Source organism: Schistocerca serialis, chromosome 9 (genome assembly GCF_023864345.2).
Source record: "Schistocerca serialis cubense isolate TAMUIC-IGC-003099 chromosome 9, iqSchSeri2.2, whole genome shotgun sequence".
Lineage (NCBI taxonomy): Eukaryota > Metazoa > Arthropoda > Insecta > Orthoptera > Acrididae > Schistocerca > Schistocerca serialis.
Genome location: NC_064646.1, coordinates 113808878 through 113826659, shown reverse-complemented (window position 1 = coordinate 113826659; position 17782 = coordinate 113808878). Strand labels below are relative to the sequence as shown.

At 43.8% G+C, this 17782-nt stretch overlaps 2 protein-coding genes across 6 annotated transcripts in view; one reads left to right on the top strand and one right to left on the bottom strand.

The window, feature by feature from the left end:
* LOC126418652 (AP-5 complex subunit mu-1-like) overlaps positions 1 to 10719 on the bottom strand; it is a 59150-nt gene extending 48431 nt beyond the window's left edge. For 2 of the 5 annotated variants that reach the window (XM_050085526.1, XM_050085527.1), the window contains exons 1-2: positions 10413 to 10718; positions 10197 to 10315 (exon numbers count right to left, since the gene is read on the bottom strand). In XM_050085526.1, the coding sequence (XP_049941483.1) occupies positions 10197 to 10315; positions 10413 to 10477 (184 nt within the window). In that variant the 5' untranslated portion in view covers positions 10478 to 10718. Of the gene's footprint in view, positions 1 to 10090; positions 10316 to 10412 lie in introns of those variants that run through there. The other 3 variants (XM_050085525.1, XM_050085529.1, XM_050085530.1) reach the window with 3 other exon arrangements.
* Positions 10720 to 10838: 119 nt separating this feature from the next.
* LOC126418654 (citron rho-interacting kinase) overlaps positions 10839 to 17782 on the top strand; it is a 227854-nt gene continuing 220910 nt past the window's right edge. Inside the window, 2 exon segments of the mRNA XM_050085532.1 lie at positions 10839 to 11150; positions 11317 to 11492. Coding sequence (XP_049941489.1) covers positions 10955 to 11150; positions 11317 to 11492 — 372 coding nt within the window. The 5' untranslated portion in view covers positions 10839 to 10954.

Here is a 17782-nt window from a genome sequence, read left to right as displayed (position 1 = left end):
CTATGTACAGAGCACTCAACAATGGATACCATTAACACAAATGATGGAAAATCCAGGCTGGAATGTAACAATATTATGAAAAGGATAGTTGCTACTCATCATATAATGGAGATGTTGAGTTGCAGATAGGCACAACAAAAACACTGTAACAAAATAAGCTTTTGGGCAATAAGGCTTTTGTCAAAAATAGACAACAGACGCGCACACGCACGCACACACACACACACACACACACACACACACACACACACACACACGCGCGACTGCAGTATCTGGCAGCTGAAGTCACACTACGAGCAGCAGCACCAATGCATGATGGGAGGATAGCAGGACAAGGGTGGGGGATGGTGAAGTGCTGCTGGGGAGCATGCAGGGACCTGCGAGAGTTTCCACATGTGCAATTTAGAAAAGCTGATGTTGGTGGGGAGGATTAATATGGCACAGACTGTGAAGCAGTCATTGAAATGAAGAATGTCGTGTTGGGCGGCATGCTCAGCAACAGGGTGGTCCACTTGTTTCTTGGCCACAGTTTGTCGGTGGCCATTCATGCAGACAGACGGCATGTTGGTTGCCATGTCCAAATAGAATGCAGCACAGTGACTGCAGCTTAGCTTGTAAATCACATTACTGGTTCAAAGGCAGCCCTGTCTTTGTTGGGATGGGTGATGTTTGAGACCAGACTGGAGTAGGTGGTGGTGGGAGGATGTATGGGTCAGGTCTCATATCTAGGTCTATTACAGGGATATGAGCCATGAGGTAAGGAGTTTGGAGCAGGTGTTTTATACGAATGGAGGAGAATAATGCGCAGGTTCAGTGGATAGCAGAATACCACTGTGGGAGGAGTGGGAAGGACAGTGGACAGGACATTTCTCATTTCAGCGCACTGCGAGAGATAGTCGAAACACTGGCAGAGAATGTAATTCAGTTGCTCCATTCCTGAGTGGTACTGAGTTACGAGGGGAATGCTCCTCTGTGGCCTGACAGTGAGACTTTTGGAGGTGGTGGGTGACTGGAAAGATAAGGCGTGTGACATGTTGGGAGGATAATTATGGTTTGTAAAGGCCTCAGAGAGACCTCAGTATATTTCGAGAGCGATTACTCATCACTGCAGATGCGACAACCACAGATGGCTTGGTTGTATGGAAAGGACTTCTTGGTATGGAATGGATGGCAGCTGTTGAAATGGAGGTATTGCTGGTGGTTAGTAGGTTTGATATGGACAGAGGTACTGACATAGCCACCTTTAGATGGAGGTCAACATCTGCTCCCTGCCGCCGTTGGATAAGCAGCTGCAGCAGCAAGTCGTATACTCCTAGCTCACTCATTTGTTACATAGTTTAATTCTTAATTTCTTTGCGTGTTTTTGGTACTTACATTGCATAATTCATAAATTTCAGGCGTATTATAGTATTTGAGAGTTGTAGCATCGCGTTTTAGTACCTGAATAGTGTAAATTCGCGTAGTCGTCTGTCTTCTGTTTTTGTTTTGAACGGCCAGTGTCGGTTGGTCACAGTCAGTGTGCTCCCTGCCGCCACTGGATAAGCAGCTGCAGCAGCAAGTCGTATACTCCTAGCTCACTCATTTGTTACATAGTTTAATTCTTAATTTCTTTGCGTGTTTTTGGTACTGGCATTGTTTAATTCATAAATTTGGGCATATTATAGTATTTGAGAGTTGTAGCATTGCGTTTTAGTACCTGAACAGTGTAAAATCGCGTAGTCTCCTTCCGCCGCCGAGCAGTGTGTCAGCAGTGCACAAGTAGCAGCATTACTGCATTTACTAGGCAATCTTGTATTTTAATAACCGTTTAAATTTTGTGTCGATTTGTTTGCGCTCTCTGTAGATTAGATCAGACGTTCTTTGCACAACAGTTTTTAGCATGGATAGGGACTGCAATATCTGTGTTAGGATGCAGGCTGAGTTGGCATCCCTTCGCTCCCAGCTTCAGGCAGTGTTGGCTTCGGTCACACAGCTTGAGGCTGTTGCCAATGGGCATCACTGTGGGGGTCCAGATGGGGGTTTGTCGGGGACGGCCCGCTCGTCCCACGCATCCCCCGATCGGACTACAACTGTGGTTGCCCGGGATACTGCCCGTATTGAGGCTGATCCCTCACCTGTGGTAGAGTGGGAGGTCGTCTCAAGGTGTGGCAGGGGGCGAAAGACATTCTGGAGGGCTGAACAGCAGGCCTCTCCAGTTTGTCTGACGAACCGGCTTCAGGCTCTGTCTCAGGCTGATACTGATCTTCGGCCTGACATGGCTGCTTGTCCTGTTCCACAGGTTGCCCTTCAGTCTGCAAGATCCGGGCGGTCGCAGAGGGTGGGCTTACTGGTAGTTGGGAGCTCCAACGTCAGGCGCTTAATGGGGGCCCTTAGGGATATGGCAGCAAGAGAGGGGAAGAAAACCAATGTGCACTCCGTGTGCATACCGGGGGGAGTCATTCCAGATGTGGAAAGGGTCCTTCCGGATGCCATGAAGGGTACAGGGTGCACCCATCTGCAGGTGGTCGCTCATGTCGGCACCAATGATGTGTGTCGCTATGGATCGGAGGAAATCCTCTCTGGCTTCCGGCGGCTATCTGATTTGGTGAAGACTGCCAGTCTCGCTAGCGGGATGAAAGCAGAGCTCACCATCTGCTGCATCGTCGACAGGACTGACTGCGGACCTTTGGTACAGAGCCGAGTGGAGGGTCTGAATCAGAGGCTGAGACGGTTCTGCGACCGTGTGGGCTGCAGATTCCTCGACTTGCGCCATAGGGTGATGGAGTTTCGGGTTCCGCTGGGTAAGTCAGGAGTCCACTACACACAACAAGTGGCTACACGGGTAGCAGGGGTTGTGTGGCGTGGGCTGGCAGTTTTTTAGGTTAGATGGCCTTGGGCAAGTACAGAAAGGGCAACAGCCTCAACGGGGCAAAGTCAGGACATGCGGGGACCAAGCAGCAATCGGTATTGTAATTGTAAACTGTCGAAGCTGCGTTGGTAAAGTACCGGAACTTCGAGTGTTGATAGAAAGCACTGAAGCTGAAATCGTTATAGGTACAGAAAGCTGGCTGAAGCCAGAGATAAATTCTGCCGAAATTTTTACAAAGGTACAGACGGTGTTTAGAAAGGATAGATTGCATGCAACCGGTGGTGGAGTGTTCGTCGCCGTTAGTAGTAGTTTATCCTGTAGTGAAATAGAAGTGGATAGTTCCTGTGAATTATTATGAGTTGAGGTTATATTCAACAACCGAGCTAGGTTAATAATTGGCTCCTTTTACCGACCTCCCGACTCGGCAGCATTAGTGGCAGAACAACTGAGAGAAAATTTGGAATACATTTCACATAAATTTTCTCAGCATGTTATAGTCTTCGGTGGAGATTTCAATTTACCAGATATAGACTAGGACACTCAGATGTTTAGGACGGGTGGTAGGGACAGAGCATCGAGTGACATTATACTGAGTGCACTATCCGAAAATTACCTCGAGCAATTAAACAGAGAACCGGCCCGTGGAGATAATATCTTGGACCTACTGATAACAAACAGACCCGAACTTTTCGACTCTGTATGTGCAGAACAGGGAATCAGTGATGATAAGGCCGTTGCAGCATCCCTGAATATGGAAGTTAATAGGAATATAAAAAAAAGGGAGGAAGGTTTATCTGTTTAGCAAGAGTAATAGAAGCCAGATTTCAGACTACCTAACAGATCAAAAGGAAAATTTCTGTTCCGACACTGACAATGTTGAGTGTTTATAGATAAAGTTCAAGGCAATCGTAAAATGCGTTTTAGACAGGTACATGCCGAGTAAAACTGTGAGGGACGGGAAAAACCCACCGTGGTACAACATTAAAGTTAGGAAACTACTGCGAATGCAGAGAGAGCTTCACTGCAAATTTAAATGCAGCCAAAACCTCTCAGACAAACAGAAGCTAAACGATGTCAAAGTTAGCGTAAGGAGGGCTATGCGTGAAGCGTTCTGTGAATTCTAAAGTAAAATTCTATGTACCGACTTGACAGAAAATCCTAGGAAGTTCTGGTCTTATGTTAAATCAGTAAGTGGATCGAAACAGCATATCCAGACACTCCGGGATGATGATGGCATTGAAACAGAGGATGACACGCGTAAAGCTGAAATACTAAACACGTTTTTCCAAAGCTGTTTCACAGAGGAAGACAGCACTGCAGTTCCTTCTCTAAATCCTCCCACAAACGAAAAAATGGCTGACATCGAAATAAGTGTCCAAGGAATAGAAAAGCAACTGGAATCACTCAACAGAGGAAACTCCACTGGACCTGACGGGATACCAATTCGATTCTACACAGAGTACGCGAAAGAACTTGCTCCCCTTCTAACAGCCGTGTACCGCAAGTCTCTAGAGGAACGGAAGGTTCCAAATGATTGGAATAGAGCACAGGTAGTCCCAGTCTTCAAAAAGGGTCGTCGAGCAGATGCGCAAAACTATAGACCTATATCTCTGACGTCGATCTGTTGTAGAATTTTAGAACATGTTTTTTGCTCGAGTATCATGTTGTTTTTGGAAACCCAGAATCTACTATGTAGCAATCAACATGGATTCCGGAAACAGTGATCGTGTGAGACCCAACTAGCTTTATTTGTTCATGAGACCCAGAAAATATTAGATACAGGCTCCCAGGTAGATGCTATTTTATTTGACTTCCGGAAGGCGTTCGATACAGTTCCGCACTGTCACCTGATAAACAAAGTAAGAGCCTACGGAATATCAGACCAGCTGTGTGGCTGGATTGAAGAGTTTTTAGCAAACAGAACACAGCATGTTGTTATCAATGGAGAGATGTCTACAGACGTTAAAGTAACCTCTGGCGTGCCACAGGGGAGTGTTATGGGACCATTGCTTTTCACAAAATATGTAAATGACCTAGTAGATAGTGTCGGAAGTTCCATGCTGCTTTTCGTGGATGATGCTGTAGTATACAGAGATGTTGCAGCATTAGAAAATTGTAGAATGCAGGAAGATCTGCAGCAGATAGGCACTTGGTGGAGGGAGTGGCAACTGACCCTTAACATACACAAATGTAATGTATTGCGAATACATAGAAAGAAGGATCCTTTATTGTATGATTATATGATAGTGGAACAAACACTGGTAGCAGTTACTTCTGTAAAATATCTGGGAGTATGCGTGCGGAATGATTTGAAGTGGAATGATCATATAGAATTAATTGTTGGTAAGGCGGGTACCAGGTTGAGATTCATTGGGAGAGTCCTTAGAAAATGTAGTCCATCAACAAAGGAGGTGGCTTACAAAACACTCGTTTGACCTATACTTGAGTATTGCTCATCAGTGTGGGATCCGTACCAGATCGGGTTGACGGAGGAGATAGAGAAGATCCAAAGAAGAGCGGCGCGTTTCGTCACAGGGTTATTTGGTAACCGTGATAGCGTTACAGAGATGTTTAACAAACTCAAGTGGCAGACTCTGCAAGAGAGGCGCTCTGCATCGCTGTGTAGCTTGCTCGCCAGGTTTCGAGAGGGTGCGTTTCTGGATGAGGTATCGAATATATTGCTTCCTCCTACTTATACCTCCCGAGGAGATCACGAATGTAAAATTAGAAAGATTAGAGCGCGCACGGAGGCTTTCAGACAGTCGTTCTTCCCGCGAACCATACGTGACTGGAACAGGAAAGGGAGGTAATGACAGTGGCACGTAAAGTGCCCTCCGCCACACACCATTGGGTGGCTTGCGGAGTATAAATGTAGATGTAGATGAAGGTGGCTTGTTGGGTTGAGTAGGACCAGGTGAAGTGAATGGGAGAGAAGCTGTCGAGGTTCTGGAGGAATGTGGATAGGGTGTCCTCGCACTCGATCCAGAATGCAAAGAAGTCATCAATGAATTCTGGGTGTTTAGGAAGGATTCCTCAAGATGGTCCATGAATCGGTTGGCATAGGAAGGTGGCATGTGGGTGCCCATAGCCATACCCTGGGTCTGAAAGGTGGCATGTGGGTGCCCATAGCCATACCCTGGGTCTGTTTGTAGGTAACACCTTCAAAGGAGAAGTAATTTTGGGTGAGGATGTAGTTGGTCATGGCGACTAGGAAGGAGGTTGTTAGTTTGGAATCTGTTGTGTGATGAGAAAGGTAGTGTTCAATAGCGGTAAGGCCATGGGTATTAGGGATGTTAGTGTTAAGGGAGGTGGCATCAATAATTATGAGCAGGGTACCGTGTGATAAAGGGACAAAAACTGTGGTTACTTCTCCTTTGGAAGCATTACCTACAAACAAATCCGGGGTATGGGGTATGGCTATGGGCACCTGCAGGGCACCATCCTATGCCAACCTATTCATGGGCCATCTAGAGGAGTCCTTCCTAAACATCCAGAATCCTAAACCCCTCACCTGCTTCAGATTCACTGAAGACATCTTCATGATCTGGCTCCTATTCACATTCCTCCAGAACCTCGAGAGATTCTCCTCTATTTGCTTCACCTGGTCCTACTCAACCCAAAAAGCCACCTTCCTAGATGTTGACCTCCACCTCAAAGGTGGCTACGTCAGTACCTCTGCCCATATCAAACCTACTAACCACCAGCAATACATCCAGTTTGATAGCTGCTACCCGTTCCATACCAAGAAATCCCATCCATACAGCTTAGCCATCTGTGGTTGTCGCATTTGCAGTGATGAACGGTCACTCTCAAAATATACCGAGGGTCTCACTGAGGCCTTTACAGACCATAATTATCCTCCCAACATTGTACAAAAACAAATCTCCTGCACCTTATCTTTCTAGTCACCCACCACCTCCCAAAGTCTCACTGTCTGGCCACAGATGATCATTTCCCATGTAACTCAGTGCCACCCAGGACTGGAGCAACTGAATTACATTCTCTGCCAGTGTTTTGACTACCTCTCGTAGTGCCCTGAAATGAGAAATGTCCTGCCCACTATCCTTCCCACTCCTCTCATAGTGGTGTTCTGCCATCCAGTGTGTCATCAAGCCCTTCAGCTGTTACTGCCAATAGATGAATCCTGATGAAGCTGCTGCTCCTCATTTGGCCTCACAAGCGCTGAACAGATCCCATACCAGACCTCCCTACCTCAGAAAAAAATTGAAGAGGTACCCAGAATCAAACCTGTGTCCTTCAGCACTGACGGCAGCTATCCTAACTGTTTAGCCATGGAGGCAGTCGATGGAACATGGACCAAGAGTTAATCAAAGATCAAAAGTAATGAGGAGTAGGGGAAAATAACACATGAAAGATTAAGCAAGCATGGTTTAAGAAGCAAGCTAGGCCAGTGCAGCCAAACACTGTGTTTCTCACTAGAAGAAAATGCTAGTGTCAAAGTTCTTGATTTGAGGAAGCACTTTCTGACAATCTGAATCTGAGGTAAGGCATTGAACAGAAGTGAATCATGGACTGTAGGAAAACCAGAAAAGATGGAAATGTTTGAGATGTGGTTTTATAGAAAGAATGCTGAAAATTAAAGAAATGCTAATGTAAGAGCTGAGGAGATTCTTTACAGAAACAGTGAGGAAAGGAATATGTGGAAAACACTAACTAGATGAAGGGGTAGGATAGGACATTGTTAAGACATCAGGGGGCCACAGAGGGCGAAGTCTGTATGAGAAGACAGAGAGTAATATATCTAACAAATAGTGAAAGTCAATGGGTATAGTACTGCTCGGGGAGGGGGGGAGGGGGGGGGGGGGGGGGGGGGGGGGGGGGGAAGATAGCACGGGAGAGAACATTAAGATGAGCTGCACTGACCTTGTCACAAGATGACATTTATAATAATAACTAGGCTTTTCCCCGTGGCTTCACTCGCATACACATTCGACAATATATTGCACACACCTGCTCGACCCCCCCCCCCCCCCCCCCCAATCTGTGCCCACCATTTCCTCCCTTCATCTCTCCATGCACCTCATCATCCCACCTCTGTCCACCCTTCTCCTCCTCCCCATTCTCTCCATCCCTCCATCTCATCCACCCCCTCTCTTTGTCCATCTCCTCCGCTCTCTTTCTCCAACCATATCTTCCTCCCCCTCTCTCAGTCCATGTCCTTTTCCGCACACTCAATCCATCTCCTCCAGCCCCTCTTCGTTTTACATCTACTCATTTTCTCTCTACGCCTTCCACCTGCTTCCTTCATGTCCCCCTGCTCCTCCCTCTCAATCCATCTCCTCCTCCCCCTGTGATTTCCACCCCGCTTTCTCTGCATCCTCTTCTCAGTCCTCTCTCTGCCCGTATCCTCTACCCACTCTCTGTCCATCCCCTCCTTCCCCCTCTCTATTTCCATCTAATCCTCCCCTCTTTCGCTAACTGTTCCCTCCTCTGTCCCTCTCATCTTCTCCCAGCCGTGCCCATCTCTACATGTAACAGTCCAGTAAAGCAGGCCGATACTACTCCCACAACATGAAGGGTAGCCTACACACACACACACACACACACACACACACACACACACACACACAGAGAGAGAGAGAGAGAACAGTAAATAGTTCTGCAATATCATGGTGTTGGAATACTGTGCACATTTTTTCCATGCGTATGACTTCTGATCTGAGGACCATAAGGCCATGTCTCAGTGCTTTGGAATTTTACAGAGTAAGGTCACATTTATCTACAAATTTTATGATTAGTTTTAAAAGTAATAGATTATTTTGATGAAGTTGAGTTGTTGTAGCAGTTGGTAATGGTTAATGGGATCTGATTAACCACTATATAAAATCGATTTGCTTATTTACATACAGTTTGGATTTTATATTTCCTACTATTATTTCGTGACAGTCACAATAAGCATAATCTCAAACATGTATTCTCTAAATACATAAACAAATCTGCCAGACTGGGTGAGCAGCAATTTACAATTGTTTGCTGATGACACTGCGGTGTACGGGAAAGCTCCAACATTGGGTGATTTTAAGAAGATACAGAATGACTTAGGCGTAGATGAAATTTCTAGTTGGTTTGGTGTCTCTAAATGTAGAAAAATGTAAGTTAATGGAGATGAGTAGAAAAAGCAATTATGTAATGTTCGAATATAGAATTAGTAATATGATGCTTGATGCAGACACATCAATTAAATAGATAGGTGTCACATTACAAAGCGATATGATATGGTATGAGAATGTCAGGTCGGTAGTAGGGAAGGCAAATAATGGACTTTGTTTTATTGGAGAATTTAGGAAAGTGTAGCTCTTCTATAAAGGACATGGCATAGGGAACACTAGTGCAACCCATTCTTGACTGCTGCTTGAATGTTTATGATCCCTATCAGATTGGATTAAATGAATACATTGAAACATTCAGAACATGCTGCTAGATTTGTTATTGACAGGTTTGATCAGCTTGCAAATATTATGTAGATGCTTCATGAACACAGTGGGAATCCTAGGGTTCTTTTTGCGAGACAGTGTTGGGGAAATTCAGACACTGCCTCCAATATACTTTACATGTAAAGACAACAAAGAGAAGAGGAGAGAAATTAAAGGCCATATAGTGGCTTACAGACAGTGGTTTTTCTTTTTCCCCCACTCTTTATGTGAGAGGAACAGGAAAGGGAATGACTTGTAGCGATACGTGGTACCCTCCGCCATGTACCTTATGGTGGCCTGCATAGTTTGTACGTAGATGTATCTGGTGAAGATTGCTAGGAAATGACCCCTGATTAAGCTGTTTTGTTCAGGTTATCCCCAACATCATACAATACCTTTCCCTAGTTCAAGCAGTTCCTTGTCCCATAGGTCCCTACACTATTATCACCTGATCATCTTTAGTTCTAAATTTTTTGACTTAATTTAACCATACAGGTACTTCTAGACATAGACCTGCAATGTCATATATACTTTATTACGAAATTTACAGTATACCGCTGTTCGTATAACAAAAGGTTTGACATTAAGGAACTATTTGTGACCCAAAATAAACGCCTCCCCCCAAATTCTAATCGTTTTTACATTTTTTATGTATCCGAGTGGAGTCAGCGTCACTAACAACAGCAATAGATCACAAAATGTTAACACACTGTGCAATTAGCTGTAGTATTTGGTGAATGGTGACAATGTATTCCCGAGGAAATTGTACGAGTATGCCTCAGACTGATTAACTTTAATTAATTCTTACTTGTCTTCCTTGTCTGCTCCGGATTATGTACCTTTGCTTACAGTCCTTGAGATTTTCATATTTTATACATGGGTGATAAATGGAAGTAAATCGATGAACATCGTACCTCCATGAACAAGCCCCACTTGTAGCAACAGAAGTTTTACAAAGTCTTCTGGATCTGGTATCGGGACATATTTACCTCCCAATTGAGATTTACTTCGAGCTTCCACGGTAGGAAAATATCTGTAAAAGCAATGAATGTGTATTCACAAATGTCATCTTCTTGAGTACTAAATATAATTTTGAAACATGGCACACAGGTTTCAGTATACGAACTTACTTTACATATAATGGCGAAGCGGCATCCTTGCTGGGTAAAACGATCCATATTGCACGCAAACTCATTTCTGTACTGACATACCACAGCCACCATCAAAACATCCGATACGTAAACAATAACATTGCAATTTGTTTGCTTCGGAGATATACCACTTCCATACATACGGCAACTGTATCACTTTCCTGTTTTTTTGTCTTTTTTGAATTAATTATAAAATATCCTTTCACAGTTGAAAAGTCATTACCAATAATATCTGTCATCTGGTCGTTTGATAATTGCCATTACCAAGCTTTCTCACTTACCGGAAGCTTCATTTACATTGTTTGGGTAGATCGTGTAGATCCACTCTGTTTCGAGACAGCCAATCAGCGTTGTCCCCACGAAATTCAAATGTGTGCTATGTTGGGCATTTGGGGTTGGGGCTGTTGAGTCGTGTGTTAATTGTGTACGTCATTTGACATTTGTGGGTTACAGTCTACTTTTATTGCAATAAATACGGAACTGTGTTAATGAAGTGATAGTGCTGCAACGTACCAAATACGATGGAACCCTGCAGAGATCCTATTTGTGTTCGTATTAAGCGTCTGAACAAACTTATACTAAACGCCGATAAATGTGTTTTTAAGAATAATTGTCTAGGAAGAGAAGGACTGCTTGATGCCTTGATAGTACTGTATGACGAATGCAGTAACGATGCTCTTAAGAAGGACAGACACGTCGAGTTGTTCGTTGAAAAATGTGAGTTTCTTTTATAAGAAATATTTTAGTGGGATGCTTGTGTCCCATAAATATCTACGCCTTTTGAGCTTACTAAATCACTACATTGATCATAAGTTATGCTTTCACGCTTGGCATTAACACATGTTCCCCAGAAGTTCTCATTTTCTGCTATAATTGTCAACAGTTCGTGGAATTGTGGCAGAACTTCGAAGACTGCGCGTTAATGTTTCCGATTTCGAGGTGAAGAAAGTTATTGGACGCGGGCATTTTGGTGTTGTCCAAGTTGTAAGAGAGAAACAAACGGGAAACATCTATGCAATGAAAACTTTGCGAAAGGATCAAACACTTGATCAGAATCTGGTAAGTGACATTATTCAAGAATTTTTTTTGTTCTACAATTTTTCATTATATTTAACATTTTGTAAAGTATTTTCCTTTTTTTACCATACTATGTGACTTCAAAATTGGATAAAAAAATTGCATTGATCATCATTTCGCAACATTTCTTTTTCTTAAATTGAAAGCTGCCTGTAGCAGTAACATGCGAAATAAACTAAATATACTAAGTGTCGTATGATGATAGTCGATAAGACACTGATGCCATAGCACATAGCATCCCCCCAAAATGTGGAAAGCATTATAGAAAATGTACCAAGGGTAAACGTTTTATCAGTCTCCAGAAGTTCAGATTTTGTTTCGAGCCGTTGGATACCTTGTGTTTGTAACAGGTTTCAGACATCACACCCTTTGCAATAATTCCCAACACAGATATACCTGACTGAATCTTCGGGGTAGAAATTTTGGTAAATTACATAACAGCATTATAAAGCCTTTAATTTGTGTATGGCAGTCAAAGATTAACCTCATCAAAGCATAAAATGTAATGTAGGAGACAAATAATTACATAATTTGTGAGCAGATAGTTTTGCATCACGTTAAGATTGAAATAAGTGTGGTGTAGTCACAAAACTGCCAAGAAGAAACAATAATTACAAAAACTAACTATATAAGCTAAATATGTAATTAACATTTGTTGCTCAGCAGAATCTCGTATGGACACACATTGCAAGAATTTACAGTTATATCAAATATATTTTATATCCACATTTAATATAAAGTAAGAGCTGAGAGAGTATGGAAAACAGTGTGGTCAACACATTACCCACTCAAGGGGCTCACCGCTCTTTGGAGAGTTCTTGCTTGGCTACCACAGGGCTCCAGCCTTTGCAGCATCTTTTCCCTTCCGTGCTGCATGTCTATACTCTTGTTATTCTTTTTCTACTTCCTTGGGGAAAATGTCTGAGCCCAAGCATGTGATGATGCATAACAGGTGATTGGGTAACTCTTAATTCCCAGCCCCAATTTGACAGGTAGGGTTCACACATACCCCCTGGTAAAGGCCAGTCCCAGGGAGACGTGATTGCCTGTGCTGCCACCTTCCTAAATTGCCAGTTGGTCCCCCTGTCAGGTGTTCGGGAGGTATGACCTGAGGTGTGAACAATCACCTAAGGTGGGTGCGCCCTCTTCTGAGGAGGGCTCCCACTTAGGAGCGCACCATTGGAGACGCTGGCAATCATATGGGATGTTCTTGCAATGAGCGAATCGTCTTTTTCTTTGTCAACATCTACCAAACATAAGCGGAATGAGGCTAATGATTCAAAGACCCTCCCAGCTGCAACATGGTTACTCGTGGTTTCACGTACTGAAGAAAGTCAGTCCTTTGCTACAGTACATCCGTTTATTATTCAGAAAGGTGTTGATGCATTTGCTGGCCCTGTCAAATCCTGCTCTTGTTTACGAAATGGCACTTTGCTCTTGGACACTACTGCTGGTTCTCAAGCATAACAACTGTTTGCAGCGTCGCTCCTCCGCAGCTATACTGTTTGTGTTGAGGCCCGCCGAACACCGACTTCTTCCTGTGGTGTTATGTACACTAGGCTGCTCGATGGTCTGACTGAGGCAGAAATCCAAATGTACCTCTCTGATCAGGGTGTCATTGCAGTCCGTTGGATGATGAAAACGGTAGATGCGTCTTTGGTGCCCACACGTGCTCTTTTTCTCAGTTTTGATAGAGTACTACTTTCATCAAAGATCAAAGAAGGTTTTGAAGCTATCACAATCTGAAACCAGTGTCGTCTGTACAACCACACTCGAATGTCCTGTCGGCACCTGGCCAAATGTGCAACCTGTGGAGGGATGGTCACAAGGGCTATTGTCCGTCTCCTTCTCTCTGCTGTATCAATTGCAATGGTGACCATGCCACCTCCTCTCAAGATTGTCCTGCGTATCTCAACGAGCGGCTTGTCCAGGAGATGTGCCTGAAGGAAAAGTGCTTTACCCAGTTGCTCGCAAGTTGTCTAGTTGGAAACCCTGCATTCTACCATCTGGCACCTACAGTACTGTTCTTGCTACATGAAGGACATGGCCATCCAGATATGTGACATCAAAGTCAGCACTGCAGTAGTGAAATCGCCCAGCATCATGGTAGCATTCCCATCTCCTCCTCCAGCTGTGCAACATGCCACCAGACTTTCACCTCATGGGGCAAAGTCACCTGTTACACAACCGGCAGGCCGGCAAGAACAGAAAGAATACTCATGCGAAGACTTCCTATGTCCCTCCAGCCAACAAAAATCTGAGTCTTCCTCTGCCAACTGGAAAGGCTCCAAAAAGTCAATCATAGGGAAACTGCCTTCTCATTTGCCAACTCAAAGATCATCTTTGATGGTGTCACCACATGATTCCCTCGCCAGCCGACCTCCGTGCCCTGGTGTGCACCACCAGCCATTTTTCTGTCCTGGTCTCCGCAGACCAACAGAAGGAGAATGCCGAGGCCTCAGTAGACCTCATGGAACAGAATCCTCCTGCCTCCGTGCCCTGTAGCAGCGAGTCTTCAAATGCTAAAACTCGGCAACCGCTGGGGTGACAGCTTCATGTTTTCCTCATCATGACTGTCCTGCAGTGGAAAGTTCGTGGCCTTTGATACAACGAAGAGAACTTATGGCTGCTCTTAGAATCATAGCGTTCACTTGTTCTCTATCTTCAGGAAACAAAATTGCATCCTCACGACCACTTTGAGCTCCCGCATTTCTTGCCCCCTTTCCCTTTGTACTGTTCACATCCCTCTGTCATTTGGTGTCTCCAGGGTGGAATTTTGCACAGAGCATAACTTAATCATAGCTAACACTTGGTTCAAGAATCATAAACGAAGGTTGTGTACGTGGAAGAATCCTGGAGATACTAGAAGGTACCAGATAGATTATATAATGGTAAGACAGAGATTTCGGAACCAGGTTTTAAATTGTAAGACATTTCCAGGGGCAGATGTGGACTCTGACCACAATCTATTGGTTATGAACTGTAAATTAAAACTGTAGAAACTGCAAAAAGGTGGGAATTTAAGGAGATGGGACCTGGATAAACTGAAAGAACCAGAGGTTGTACAGAGTTTCAGGGAGAGCATAAGGGAACAATTGACAGGAATGGGGGAAAGAAATACAGTAGAAGAAGAATGGGTAGCTTTGAGGGATGAAATAGTGAAGGCAGCAGAGGATCAAATAGGTAAAAAGACGAGGGCTAGTAGAAATCCTTCGGTAACAGAAGAAATACTGAATTTAATTGATGAAAGGAGAAAATATAGAAATGCAGTAAGTGAAGTAGGCAAAAAGGAATACAAACGTGTCAAAAATGAGATCGACAGGAAGTGCAAAATGGCTAAGCAGGGATGGCTAGAGGACAAATGCAAGGCTGTAGAATCTTATCTCACTAGGGGTAAGATAGATACTGCCTACAGGAAAATTAAAGAGACCTTTGGAGAAAAGGGAACCACATGTATAAATATCAAGAGCTCAAATGGAAACCCAGTTCTAAGCAAAGAAGGGAAAGCAGAAAGGTGGAAGGAGTATATAGAGGGTCTATACAAGGGCGATGTACTTGAGGACAATATTATGGAAATGGAAGAGGATTTAGATGAATATGAAATGGGAGATACGATACTGCATGAAGAGTTTGACAGAGCACTGAAAGACCTAAGTCGAAACAAGGCCCTGGGAGTAGACAACATTCCATTAGAGCTACTGATGGCCTTGGGAGAGCCAGCCTTGACAAAAGTCTACCATCTGGTGAGCAAGATGTATGAGATAGGCGAAATACCCTCAGACTTCAAGAAGAATATAATTAAACCAATCCCAAAGAAAGCAGGTGTTGACAGATGTGAAAATTACCAAACTATCAGTTTAATAAGTCACAGCTGCAAAATACGAACGCGAATTCTTTACAGACGAATGGTAAAACTGGTAGAAGCCGACCTTGGGGAAGATCAGTTTGGATTCCGTAGAAATATTGGAACACGTGAGGCAATACTGACCCTACAACTTATCTTAGAAAATAGATTAAGGAAAGGCAAACCTACGTTTCTAGCATTTGTAGACTTAGAGAAAGCTTACGACAATGTTGATTGGAATACTCTCTCCCAAACGCTGAAGGTGGCAGGGGTAAAATACAGTGAGCGAAAGGCTATTTACAATTTGTGCAGAAAGCAGATGGCAGTTATAAGAGTCGAGGGACATGAAAGGGAAGCAGTGGTTGGGAAGGGAGTGAGAGAGGGTTGTAGCCTCTCCCCGATGTTATTCAATCTGTATATTGAGCAAGCAGTAAAGGAAACAAAAGAAAAGTTTGGAGTAGGTATTAAAATCCATGGAGAAGAAATAAAAACTTTGAGGTTCGCCGATGACATTGTAATTATGTCAGACACAGCAAAGGACATGGAAGAGCAGTTGAATGGAATGGAAAATGTTTTGAAAGGAGGGTATAAGATGAACATCAACAAAAGCAAAACAAGGATAATGGAATGTAGTCGAATTAAGTCGGGTGATGCTGAGGGAATTAATTAGGAAATGAGACACTTAAAGTAGTAAAGGAGTTTTGCAATTTGGGGAGCAAAATAACTGATGATGGTCGAAGTAGAGAAGATATAAAATCTAGACTGGCAATGGCAAGGAAAGTGTTTCTGAAGAAGAAAAATTTGTTAACATCGAGTATAGATTTAAATGTCAAGAAGTCGTTTGTGAAAGTATTTGTATGCAGTGTAGCCATGTATGGAAGTGAAACATGGACGATAAATAGTTGGGACAAGAAGAGAATAGAAGCTTTCCAAATGTGGTTCTACAGAAGAATGCTGATGATTAGATGGGTAGATCACATAACCAATGAGGAGGTATTGAATAGAATTGGGGAGAAGAGGAGCTTGTGGCACAACTTGACTAGAAGAAGGGATCGGTTGGTAGGACATATTCTGAGACATCGATGGATCACCAATTTAGTATTGGAGGGCAGCGTGGAGGGTAAAAATCATAGAGGGAGACCAAGAGATGAAAACACTAAGCAGATTCAGAAGGATGTAGGCTGCAGTAGGTACTGGGAGATGAAGAAGCTTGCACAGGATAGAGTAGTATGGAGAGCTGCATCAAAACAGTCGCAGCACTGAAGACAACAACAACAACAACAACAGGGTGGAGTACCTCCAACTTTTTGGGCAACTCCCTCACGCCTATTTGCTTCTTCATGGCTTTAATTCACACCATTCCCTTTGGGGTTCTCCAAGAATCTGTTTGAGAGGAGCCCTCTTGGCTGACCTTAGTCAACTTAACGTCATCTGCCTTAACACAGGAGCACTCATGTTCCTTTCAGGCTCCACTCACATCTATTCCCATTTGGACCTCTCCTTCTGCGCTGACCAGCCTGCCCATCATCTTGAGTGGTCTGTTCTCTCTGACATTCACTTGAGCAACCATTTCCCATGTGCCATCCGATCACTCACTCCTACCCCACCTACATGCACACCCAAATGGCAGCTTTCTAAGGCTGACTGGCTGCTTTGCTCCTCCCTGGCGACTTGCAACGAACAACATTGCTCCAGTTGCGATGACCGGGTGAAACATCTTACAAACATTATCCTTATCACCACAGAACGTTCCATTCCTCGCACTACGTCATTACTGTGCAGTGCCCCAGTCCCTCGGTGGACTGAGGGGTGCTGCAATGCCATTCACGTGTGGAGACGTGCTCTCCGCATTTTTAACCATCATCCTACGATGGCAAACTGCATTCATTATAAACAGATGCATGCACAGTGTCATCGAGTTCTTTGGTATAGCAAAAAAGCTAGCTAGTCAGCCTGCTGCCGCCGAGCAGTGTGTCAGCAGTGCGCAAGTAGCAGCAAGTGGCTTATTTAGCGTTCATGTAAGTGTAGTAGTAAAGTTGAAAAATTGTTTGAGAGTTCTTAGCGCATTTGTTTAGTTAAATCCGTCAAATCATTGTGTAGTTTTGTAATTAGCAGGGGCAGATTTGCATTTTAATATTTGTGACTTGTAAAGTCACGTAGTCGTCTGTCATTTTTTTATTTCTTTCAAATACTGTTTGTACGTTACTGACAGTACAGTTAGCCTTCTGCCACCGAGCAGTGTGTCAGCAGTGCACAAGTAGCAGCATTACTGCATTTACTAGGCAGTCTTGTATTTTAATAACCGTTTTCATTTTGTGACAATTTGTTTGTGTTCTCTGTAGATTAGTTCAGACGTTCTTTGCGCAACAGTATTTAGCATGGGTAGGGACTGTGACTGCTGTGTTCGGATGCGGGCTGAGTTGGCATC